Source organism: Clytia hemisphaerica, unplaced genomic scaffold (genome assembly GCF_902728285.1).
Source record: "Clytia hemisphaerica strain Z4C2 unplaced genomic scaffold, Clytia hemisphaerica genome assembly, whole genome shotgun sequence".
In the NCBI taxonomy this organism is placed as follows: domain Eukaryota; kingdom Metazoa; phylum Cnidaria; class Hydrozoa; order Leptothecata; family Clytiidae; genus Clytia; species Clytia hemisphaerica.
The window spans coordinates 99,671-111,983 of record NW_027104421.1 but is presented as its reverse complement, the minus strand read 5'-3'; the positions used below and the strand labels follow the sequence as shown (position 1 = coordinate 111,983).

Sequence of the window (12,313 nt, the reverse complement as noted above, 5' to 3'; positions counted from 1 at the left end):
ATTCAATCAGAGACTGAAAAACGTTTTTTATTGACCAATAGTTGGTCGCCATCATTTTTTTTCATCAGTTTGTTCGATTCGATATTTTTGTTGTTTTTTCACCATCATCATCTATCTTTGTGAATATTTTTTAACACTTTGCTATCTAATTCTTAAAAGCAATTTAATGCTTTGTAGTTTCTTGTTTGGGCTGGTCGCAAACTCAAGGCAAACTTTTCGAGACTGAGCTCTTGGCCCCATACAAGCAAATTTATATAAAATACTTCATGAAATAAATCTGATTAAAGCACCAAAATAAGCGACAGGCGTTTTTATAAATGAACTGGTGATGTAAGGTTTCCGCGATTTGTTGACAGTTGACTCTCTAATTCGATTTTTCAAGGGACAAAATCTTTTTCGAACTATAAAAATTTAAGAGTTACGGGAAGAATTTTATACCACTTTCCAGCTGAAGCGACAAAAGTTTGAGAGAGTAAACTGTATCTACCTGTCTATCCTATATAGATATTTAGTGACAGATAGAGGTATGGGTCCGAGAATGTTAGTAACTTCTTTTTCCTTGCTACACCTTTTATAACATTTTTCGACAAAACTTTAATGGACTAGAAGTGTCTTTTTACGGTATCGGATTTAAGATAAAAACGAATTAAGATTTGATAACTCGAATTTCTCAAGAACTCGATGAATATTTCTTGTCCCTGGTCGCTGACCCTAAAAAAGCTTAAGCTATAGTACTTATGACCTTGATGTTGCGAGTTGATATGTATTATGCATACATCTTATTCCGGAGACAATGCACAAACAAGTTGCTATATTATGCCCCTATTCTTGATATGCGTAAGTCATTTTTCTAGCGGAAACACCCGAAAAAAATCCGGGATTTGACCTCTCTCTGTTACTAAAAATAGAAACACGGAGGCCGAAAACCGGCTTTTTTCGAGTGCTTCCGTTAAAAAAATATGACGTCATCTTGATGCATATCAAGAATCGAACAATTTTGGTTTGATCTTTTGCATGTTGTCTTCACAGTCTAGAGTTTTGACTTATTTTTTGAATATGCGCATGCGCATGATAACATAGGTTTGTAAATATTAAGTTAGTTTTTTTCATTATTTTCTCCAGTTATTAGAAATTCTTGTTCTTTTTTTTGTTAGGAGACTGGGAACTAGAGATCTGTTACATCACACCACACGCACGCGGTGAATGATGGTTTTAATAAACATGACATGACATAACGAAAATTTGACGTCGTTTCTTTCTTCGTTGTCCTAGAACCATCAGAAAAAAACCGCAATCGAATCGAAAAGGTTTGGACACTTTGTGAAGCAAATTATGATGAAGTCAATTTTCAGTACAAAGCCCGTCAAAATAAATTTTTAAAAGGTTTTCAAATTTCGACATAAATTATCTGAAAGGATTTTAAAGATTTTGTTCATTAAATGCCCCCCCCCCCCCCGTCAAAAAAAAAGAAAAAAAAATTCTCTGATAACGTCATCAGTTACCCAGTAAGTTTTCAAACCAAATTCTAAGATAATTTTTAATGATGATGGCGAGATACTTAAAGCTTTGCTGACCTACTTAGCTAAAATCCTGCTAAAATGTGCTGAATCAGTAAAAGCTATACTAGATTTTAAAACCTAGCCTTTGAATATTCACCAAGTCCAAATTTGTAAATATTCTCTTATATGCACCTAGCCCAAAGATACGCGTTCGATTACTTCGATGAAGATAAAAGAATCATAAGTGTCAAGGGCTCTGACCATAGTGAATTTTTCATAATTGTCGTGTATAAATTGTGTTTTTCTGACTGATGTAACCAACAAAACTATGGCATGTTATACTTTTTCTGTTAGGCCAACTATTCCTGAATCTGAAAATTCAAAAAGCGCATTGAAAAAATTTGATGAAGAAGAAAATGAAGACATTTACGAAGACAACTATTTTAATTTTTAGGACCTTAGTTTCGGCGAAGAAAAAACATTTTGAAAAGATTTTTGCACTAGATGGTGTATCTTTAACCAAACTACCTATAGATTTTTGGAAAATTTTTGTAAAAGCTTATTTGTCTCAAAATATTAAAAATAGTGCTTTTTGACCAATTTTTCATCCCAATTTTTCATAGAAAAACAGCCATAACTTTTGATGCATTAATTTAGAAAATGTTTCCGAAAAAATTAAAACAGCTCAATTCTTTGAGGACAGTTTGAAAAAAATTTCGAAACTAAAACGTTAATTACCCATTAAAACTTAGCACGTTTTATAAAAGAAGGTGATGCAATATATTATTAACGTCTTTTTAAAGTTCATAACGTCATTTTTTCAATTAAATCCTTAATAACTCTTAAGGGATTTGATTAAAAAGCAATTTATAATGGCAATTCTTTGTTAAAAGTGTTAAAGAACCTAAAACAATATTTTTATGTTCAAATACTGAAATCAATTTTTCGACTATGATCAGAGCCAATGAAGTATAAGCCCGAAGGGCTAGAAGTCAATCTCTTTGGTAGGATTTGAAGCCAACAAATCCTACCAAAGTTGAGCGGCCTTGAGCGGCTCGCCTGGTTTTTACACAAATGACAGATTGAAACTAAAATTTACCGCTAAATTTCGAAAAAAATATCAATCGTAAACAAAGGAATTGCTAGATTCAATCTGTCGTCAAAAATACGGCGCATTTTTTAAGGCTTCACTTTCTCTTGCTTGAGAAAGGTTAGAGATTGAACTCTAGCCCTTCGGGCTTTAAACTCAATGGTCAGAGCCCTTAAGGAAAGGAATTTTTTGGCGGATTTAAGTTCCCGCCAAAATTTATTTTTGTTTAAGTTTTCTCATATTTTGTTGGATTTTTCACTATTTAGGCCTAAACGGGTGTATTTTCAACATTTTCACCCTGATTTTGAACCTTGAAACTCATAAACCACCAAAATTAATTTCATTGCCGATCCGCCAAAATTTCTTCGCTACAGGGTTTATTATTGCAATCCGGTTCTAAGTACTTTATTTGAGCAAATTTTAGGTCATTATATTGCGAGAAAATATAGATTAACACGTTCCCAAACTGCAGTAAAAACTGATGACAAAACACATGCTACACTAATCATCATTTTCAATTTTTTCGAAGAAATCTATAATTTTTTAGGTTTTCAAGTTAGGAGGGTCTATTTTCAAAATCTTCAAGGTCCCATAGTCATCCGACTAAAACAAATTTTAAAAAGTCCTTTTTTCACCAAAAATTGAGTCCTCAAAGTTGTAATAGTTCTCCTCTGATAGTATTAGTTTTTCGAATTTTGGATCCAGGAATTGTTGGCATTTTGTACATATCAAATGTAGAAAATTAACCAGGGTCAGAGTCCTTAAGATTGGCAATGGGACAAAATAGGAAAAACAACATAAATTTTCGTAATCTTTATAGTCGATTTTCTTTTTCCGTTGAAAAAACTTACGATAGAATATTTACATAGAAAATCTTCTTAATAATGCTATAAACGTGTTCATAGTCAAAAATGTGAACCGCGTTTGTATAAAATCTATATACAAAGTACTTTTTTCGATAAAGGTCAAAATGCTTCATTTTTTACCAAATAAAATTTTATGAATAAGATACGGTAAGAGAAAAATTAATTGAGATATAATTAGGTAAAAATTAAAATCGAATTTAACGAGGAAAGAATGATTGGTTACGTGTAATTATAGGGGAAGTTAACTTTATCGTCAAGATATACATTATTTTAATTACAGCACAAAGGATAGGTCTAACTACTAGTGGAGTGAAATGTAATTCCCCTAGATATTTGCAACGTTCTCATCGAGTTATAGCAATCGAATGTGTGAAAAAATGTCGGAACAAAATGAAATTGAAATAAAAAACTAATCAAAATAAATGATTTTCTAATCATATATAAAAACCATGCACCAAAACGAAAATTATCACTAACTTTAATCGATTAGGTAGTCAATCAACGATATCATTTTACAGCAATGTCCTAATGATTCTTCTTGTAAAATCTTTCTTTCCAAGTTTAGAAAGCGTTTCTTGGAGTTGGATCTCATCCAACACAATAACAAATTGTAAAGGCTTCTCACATTTATCGATAGAGAATGTCCGGTTGTTTAACTTTTTGGGCGCTTGAACATCAAAACGTGTGGTTCTGTAAGATTAAAGAAAGGAATAAATGGCTTCTTTCATTATGATAAACACTAATTCTTCTAATCGTAAAAGCTAACCAAGAGAAGAGGATCCCCTCATACTAAACACATACTAAACACAAACACAAACTCACCAATGAAGTTTAACAAATTTCCTTTCCCAGACAAAAACAAAATAAGACCTAAGACATGCTCCACATTAAAAAAAAAAACGGATTGATTTTAGTGCTTTCTTTGTTTTTGAGGTCAGGTACATATGGTGAATTTCTCCAAATCGGTCTAACTTAAAGGGAAGAAACTTTTGCAATTTGGGAAAACTTTGGGACAAATTTGGAAAAAAGTTAATGTTTGCAAAAAACCACATTCTTACCAGGTTTGTGAGCCATGTAATGTATCCATCCTGGTGATTGCTGGATTCCCAAAGCTCTCCATTCTTCCTCTGTCATGTAACGATCTTTTGGTAGTTTCTTAATCAGCTCTTTTGGAATGATCACATGTCTAAACAAAAAATAAAACAATCATTTCAAGATAGATAGATGGATAGATAGTCAATATTGTACGTGAATAGCCAAGAAAATAAGACTTTAAGACAGTCTTCCGATTTTTCTTTATAAAGTTAATGGCCAGCCGGCTTGGCTATTTGTGAACTGAAAGAAACATTTGAAGGAGCAAGGATTCAAACCAGGAACTCCTGGTTACAGGTGCTGGGGAATCTCCATCACTCCCTTGAGCAATATGAATTTACCCCCAACTTTATTCGTGAATAACCTTCGTGAAAGACCTTTTTGCTTTTTTATCTGCCATCTTGGATATATTATACAGAAATCGTTCATAACACAATATTTCTCTTTAGAAGATGCATTGTTACATAACTGTTGCATAATATTTTGAATTTTTTCCTACTAAATCAACAAGACACAGGTATGAATGGCAAAAACCAAAAAGATAAATATAGATGTTGAGAAGAATTCATGATATTCATGATGTAATCTTTGCGCCTAAACAATAGATGTGACGTAACAACACCACATCAGTGTCTCCGTCTTGTGTTTTCCATCTCTTTTCGATTGTTAACCAAGTGAGTTTATCTACGGCACTTTTCCTGTGATAGAGACAACTAGTTTCAAATTTGTCTTTAAGAAAACGATAAATCAGCATGTCCTCGAATTTGTTTAGATATTATCTCAATTATTTTTCAAATATAAACTGTTGCAGCGATAATCAAGATTGCTGACGAAACAGCGATGAAGGCTGATGAAGGCAATTTTAAGGCATCAGCGTTTTAGGGTGTGGATGGTTGGGTTTGCTTTTAAAACGTCAATTTCTAACCTAAAATCGATTTGTGAGTGACCCCTAAGGTAAACCGAGATAAAGACAAATAATTAGCTTTGTGGTTTCATTTGAGGGTCATTTTTATGCACTCTTTTAAACAGAGTACAGTCTAGGCTATCTTTCACTTTACCGATATTAGGCGCGCAGCAGTGTGTGCTATAATATTTTGGTTTCAAATTCAAGTAAAGGTCTTAGCAACAGGACACGGTAGAATAATCCAAACATAGAATTAAAAAAAAACAATCATCATATAGAGCACTAAAAATACCCCCTTTCTATGTTTAGTTTGCTCTACCTTGGATTATAACTGAAATATCATCAGCCTGGGCAGTTATCTTTGCCTGCTTCAATTCTTGAATTGACCTTAATTGTTTGCTTTCAGTCCCTGTAGTGTGACCCCTATATTTCTATTTTATTTCGCACAAGTTTTCAATTGAGATATCACGTGAATCAAATCCTGTCTTATTGGACTAAAGAAAGCAAAATTGCGCAATCTGATTGGATGAAAAAATTTCCATGTGAACTGGCAGGAAAAATAATTCTCATTCTAAAACAAGATGGTGGGGAGAAAAGTACGTCTTTTTGTTTGGACGAAAGGTTGTAAATTCTGGTTGATTTTGAGTTTTTATCTTATCTTCTCTCATTTACTTTAATTAGTAGAGGCTTCTTCAATGTTTGGGGAAGGTAAGTCTCTTAAAGTTATTTGTTTTAAAAAAAGCTTTTTTCATTGGCCAGCGCTGCCTTTTCCTTTAAAATGTTGCGACTTCATTAAGTCTTTTTAACTTTTGTTTTCGATTAACAATATCGATGCAAGTAAGAACAATCTCAGTGTTGGTGCAAATAGACAAAAATTCAACAATGACGGGTGGGAAGGCGAGACCAATGCAATGACAGACATGATTGGGAAAATTGCATTTTGAAAAATTTTGGCCGATAAGAGAAAGGAGGGGAGAGGGTCTGAAGCTTATCGACCCAATGGTCGATAAAAAATTAGTTCTTTTATCCTGAAATTTTGAAATATGAGCAAAAGAGAGTCAAATTTAATATTTGCTTCCTATCTACTGTCAACTGCTCTAACTTGGGACTATCTGACAAAACATGGGACGGCAATTCGGCCACCATTTCACCAAGCCTCCAACGTCATTTGATTTGAGTTAAAGAACGGCGTATTTAAAAATACACAATTTCTCTTTCGATTTTACAGTAAGTGAAAATACAGACCAGATATGCAAAAGTCCCATGTTTCGACCAATCGTCCAAGCAGTTGACGGTAGATTATATAGCGTCAGAACCCATAAATTTTCATGAAAATATTTTGCGATGACAGTACACCCATGGAAAATCGGGGAGACTGGTTGATAAAAAACGTACGAAAGAAAACCTGACAGAAGGTTTTCAACAAGGTTTATTCAGATAAAGCTATAAGAGGTTCATTATCCAGCCCTGGCAATTCAGCTTTTTTTGCCTCGTCTTTATCAAATTTGCCGAGGCAAAACAGCATTTTGCCGTGGCATTTTTTTGTTTATTGAATTTTGACTTGAGAAACTCCTATACAGCCTATGTCATCCAAAGTACTAGACGTCTCCTATATGATCAGAAAACAAAGAACTTAAACGATTTGGCACTTTTAAAGTTTCTTTGATTTTATTAACATTAGTCAAAAAATTTACTGCGGCAAAATTTTGCCGCGGCAACAAGGAATAATCAAATTTACGACAGCTTTTACCGCGGCATTTGCCTCGTGCCGGGGTCAATTGCCAGGACTGTTATCTGTCTGCCTGTGGATTTTAAATTCTTAAGCAAAAGCAAAAGTTGTCGAAAAGGAAAGAGTAAACGCAAGACAGAATGTTTGGTTGTGTTGATCAGTCAGGTATGTTTTTACAGTATAGACCTAACTCTTCACACAAAAATTACGGGAAACGCATGTTTGGACTTTGTACCCTATGCTGCACTTAAGCCAAAGTCCTGCAAAGGCGGGACAAAAAGTTTTTTGAAGTTTGCAAAAAAACGCCACATAGAAGATCTTTCAAATTCAGTATGTGAATAGAGCAGTAAAAAATACAACTTTTCTATTTTTAATCAAATTGGTTAATCCTCAATTCTATTTTTCCTTTTTTTTGGCAAAAGTTCTAGGAATGAAAATAAAGGGATAATGATAATTGAATACTATCCATTGATATGACCTGCAGCACTATTGTAAAGCTGGAATCGCTTCGCGTACTCTTCGCTTGAGAAAATGATTGACAGATTGAAGTTTTTCACCCGCGCGGGCGTTCTGCAAGTGTTCTCGGTTCAATCTTCGGACCGCGCTAAAAATAGTAGACTGAGCTGTGATAGATCATTTCGATGGAAATTGTTGGAATGTTTACAAGGCTCTTGACAGAAAATCGTTTGTTAATGACATGTCATCCAAAGTACTAGACGTCTCCTATATGATCAGAAAACAAAGAACTTAAACGATTTGGCACTTTTAAAGTTTCTTTGATTTTATTAACATTAGTCAAAAAATTTACTGCGGCAAAATTTTGCCGTGATCGTGATAAACCCAAACAAGGAAGATACAGTGGTGGTGTTGCCTTCTATCTGAGGGATGACATCTCTCCATTGTTCAAACCCCTACTCGAATTCTCAAATGGTGTAAATGAAGGACTTCTACTTTACTCTGAAGATCTTAACATTATCATTGGAATTCTATACAGACAGCCAACAAACCCAAATCACAAATCAGATGCACCAGAATTCGCAGAGCTTATATCATCAATAGTATCAAAGATTGAAACTCTCTATGGTTGCTGTCCTGATCTTTACATTTGCGGTGATTTTAACATTCCACATACACTCTCAAACCAACAATGTGTACCTACAGTGAACTGTGACAGATCACTCTTAAAAATTTTAGATGAATTCGCACTACAGTTCAACCTTTCTCAAATTGTGAATAAATCCACACACACCAACGGAAATATTTTAGACTTTCTTTTAACAAACAATACAGACATGATCTTTAACTACCAAACAACACCAACCATATACTCCGATCACTACAACATTGAGGTTGTTACACATTTATCTTTTAACAAAACTAGAATTACTGATACAGAAAAAATTTTTAACAATGACTTCGGCAAATTCAACTTTTACAATAACAAAATAGACTGGGAAATCGTCAATAAAACTTTGGATGATATTGATTGGGAAAATATTTTAAAAACTTATGATTCTAACCCTGATGAACAATACAATGTATTCCTTGAGAAATGCATTGATGTTATCACCAAAAGCAACATTCCTTTACGAAAACCGATAAAGAAAACAATTATTCCACGCGATCGTCGAATTCTTATGCGAAAAAGAAAGAAACTGAAGAAAAGACAGCTCAACAAGAACACAAAGTCAAGATTGATTGATATCGAACTAAAATTACAAAGCAGCTATGCCAACGAAAGGTACAACCAAGAGCTAGATGCAATCTCCAAAATCAAAGTGAACCCCAAATTCTTCTACTCTTACGCAAAAAGATTTTCTAAAACCAAACCTAAAGTGGGACCATTATTAGATCCCATCACAAATAAGCTAACAGACAATAACCTTCAGATGGCCAATATACTTCAAGATCAATATAAATCTGTATTCACACCACCAAAATCACAATATGAAAATCCTGATCTCAATCCTTCGCAAGTTACGGAGAAACTTGATTATTTTGACCTCACAGAGGACGACTTTATTAGAGAGATACAAACCCTCTCTTCAAACTCAGCTGCTGGCCCAGATGGCTTTCCAGCTATATTTCTACTCAAAAACAAATCACAGCTTGCAAAACCACTCAGACTGATATGGCAGAACATTCTTGACAAAGGATTCACTCCGAAGATACTGAAAACAAGTTACATCACCCCTATTTTCAAAAAAGGAAATCAAGGATTGGCTGAAAACTATCGCCCTGTCGCTCTTACATCACACGTCACTAAAGTTTTTGAAAAGATTGTAAGAAAAAATTTGCAAGATCATCTGGAAAGAAACAACCTCTACAACAGCAACCAACATGGATTTAGGTCAGGAAGATCCTGCTTAAGCCAACTGCTTGCTCACACTGAACGTCTAATCCACTATATTGAAAATGGCTACAATGTAGATGTCATCTATCTTGATTTCAGTAAAGCATTTGACCGTGTTGATCACTCGATACTGCTACAGAAACTTGAAAGAAATGGCATTTGTGGAAAACTTCTATCCTGGATAAAGTCATTTCTTACAGGGAGAACACAGAGAGTCTCTGTCAACACAACGCTATCCAAAAATGCAGATATCATATCCGGGGTGCCTCAGGGTTCTGTGCTAGGTCCCCTTCTGTTTCTTGTAATGATACAGGATATTGATGAAGATATATACAACGCTGTCCTGTCTTCATTTGCGGATGACACCAGGCTGATGAAAGCACTGACCAGTCAAAATGATGTCCAACTTCTCCAAAACGATCTCAACTCAGTATACAAATGGTCAGAGATCAATAATATGCAACTGAATGGACTCAAATTCGAACATATGCAATATGGAAAAAATGAAGAGCTGAAACCCTATTCAGTTTATTATTCTGATACTCGAGATCAAATTGAAACAAAAAGCCAAGTCAAAGACCTTGGAGTTACTCTAGATGTAGATATGAGCTACAATCAACACATCAAAAACCAAATCAACAAGGTGAAATCTATCAGCTCTTGGATATTTCGTACTTTCAAGACAAGGGACAAAGATGTCATGTTAACCCTTTGGAAGTCACTTGCCATTCCACACCTTGACTACTGCTCTCAACTATGGTCTCCATCAAAGAGATGTCTCATTCAAGAACTAGAGCTGCTACAAAAATCATTCCTGAACGGTATCCCCTCGTTGAGCCACTTAAACTATTGGGAAAAATTGAACCAACTGAAAATCTACAGTCTTGAAAGAAGAAGAGACAGGTACAGAATCATTTACATGTGGTGCATACTAGAAGACATTGCCCCCAATTTCAACTACAATGACGAGGCAGGCGGCGTGCATTCTTACACAAATCAGAGACTGGGTAGAAAATGCAATTTGAAAGCTATAAATGTCAAACATAAAAATATCTGGAGAGGTTGTCTCTCACAAGAAGGACCAAGGCTCTTCAATGCTCTGCCAAAATCCCTTAGAAACCTCACAAACTGTACCAAACAAACTTTTAAACAGCATCTTGACCAATTCCTCAGTACACTGCCAGACGAACCGCTGCTTCCTAATTATTTCAACTTCAGGAGAGCTGACTCTAACAGTACAACAGTAATGGTCAATCATCGGATTCAACGAATTGGATGAGTACCATAAAGTACATAATCAATAACGAAGTATCACGAAGTAAGTACAGTGCGGTTATTAATTTTGTTAATCTGACAAATTGATGTTTGAAAGTCAGTTACATCAAAATGCCTCGAAAATGATAATATGAAAATTGCGTAATCAGAGAATGTATGTCTCGCTCATTATAAAAAGGCCGACACAAACTTTCAATAATTGGATTGTAACATCGAGTTAAGTCTCTTTTGTTAAGTCACCAGGGGGTAAATAAAACAGACCTTGATACATTTATCGTTCGTTTCAACTTGACGATTCGTTTAAAACTCAGCCTCCTAAATATTTGGGGTAGGTAAAATATGTACAAAGAAATTCATACTTTTCCAACCCGGCGAATCTTTAAAAAAAGAAGCGAACAATAAAATATAATTACCCTTTCCAAATAAACCTCTTCGGTGACGAGCGTAGTCTACTCTGACATAATTCATGATATTCATAACGTAATCTTTTATACGGAAGCACCCGAGATAACCCGGAAATAGTGGCAAAATAACAAAAGACTAGTTTGCCAATAGTTCCGGATTATTTTGTGTGCTTCCGTATAAAAGATTACATCATGAATATCATGAATTGTAAAATTTATGTGATGGGAGTTTGACATAGTAATGTAATGTTGTTTGGGGAATAATGAAGTTCTCTGGAATTTCGATTGCGTTTATTCAGGTTGATTTTTTATGACTTCTAATGGTACTTTTTCTAACGAGTTTGATTACTCTGTTCTCACACTTATGTCTTTTTTTTTCGCGTCCTTTTCCGTGATTACTAATATTTATATTTTTAAAGACAGAGGTAAGAAGGCATATTGATGTAACTGTAAGTGCACTTTATAGTTTTGATTCCCATTGAAGAATCATATTCTGGTTTTCATGTTACTAGATGCTGTTCTAGAGCTTTAGGTCTACACTGTTTTATTCAATCCGAACTAATGTTAAAAAAGACCAAGGAAGCCCTGACTGCAGTGGAACTAAAACATTATGTTTTTACCAGTCTTAAAAACCTTTTGATCAGATGGCCAATGGAGCATTGTCTTTTCTGAGCAAAACTTATATTAAAAATGTCCTAAAAAAGGGTTGGGTAGAAAAAACAAACATAGTCTATACACTATAGAGTCTATAGGCAAAACAATGAGAAATTACTTTACCTGTACTCATTTTCATCGTCCGAATATCTTTCTGAATAGTAGATGTTCTTGAAAGTCGTCATTGTGTTAAAATGCGAGTAAAAAAGGTTAAAAACAAGTTAATAAAATGATAAAATAGGTTTGGTTTTTTGAAATCCAAAAAGCAGAAAAAGTTGTGGCTGGAGAAGTTCGAATGTTTTGATTTTGACTTGCTGCGCAAATTTTGCCTTTACGCGCCGTGCCCTCTGATTGGCTAATGCACTTCCTTCTGATTGGCCACGAAGAATGATTACGTCATTTTAGAACATTCTCGGAACATTTTTCCGGGAATTTTTTCACGATTAA

General features: G+C 34.6%; 2 protein-coding genes across 2 annotated transcripts in view; one reads left to right on the top strand and one right to left on the bottom strand.

The window, feature by feature from the left end:
• Window positions 1-12,313, top strand: part of LOC136820351 (NADH-quinone oxidoreductase subunit B-like) — a 201,439-nt gene that overhangs the window by 123,334 nt on the left and 65,792 nt on the right. The window lies entirely within an intron of this gene.
• Window positions 3,392-12,171, bottom strand: LOC136820347 (cyclin-dependent kinases regulatory subunit-like). Its single transcript, XM_067076535.1, has 3 exons — window positions 11,990-12,171; window positions 4,514-4,641; window positions 3,392-4,145 (listed from the first exon to the last, which is right to left on the bottom strand). Exons 1-3 carry the CDS (start codon window positions 12,049-12,051, stop codon window positions 4,108-4,110), a joined length of 228 nt encoding a protein of 75 aa, XP_066932636.1. The 5' UTR covers window positions 12,052-12,171; the 3' UTR covers window positions 3,392-4,107.

Excerpts from the sequence above, each read along its gene's own strand:
- LOC136820347 (XM_067076535.1), bottom strand. The coding sequence starts at position 12,051 with ATGACGACTTTCAAGAACATCTACTATTCAGAAAGATATTCGGACGAT. Across the intron at positions 4,642-11,989 it reads GACGATGAAAATGAGTACAG|ACATGTGATCATTCCAAAAG; the intron begins GTAAAGTAATTT and ends TTTTTTGTTTAG. Across the intron at positions 4,146-4,513 it reads TTACATGGCTCACAAACCTG|AACCACACGTTTTGATGTTC; the intron begins GTAAGAATGTGG and ends TTAATCTTACAG.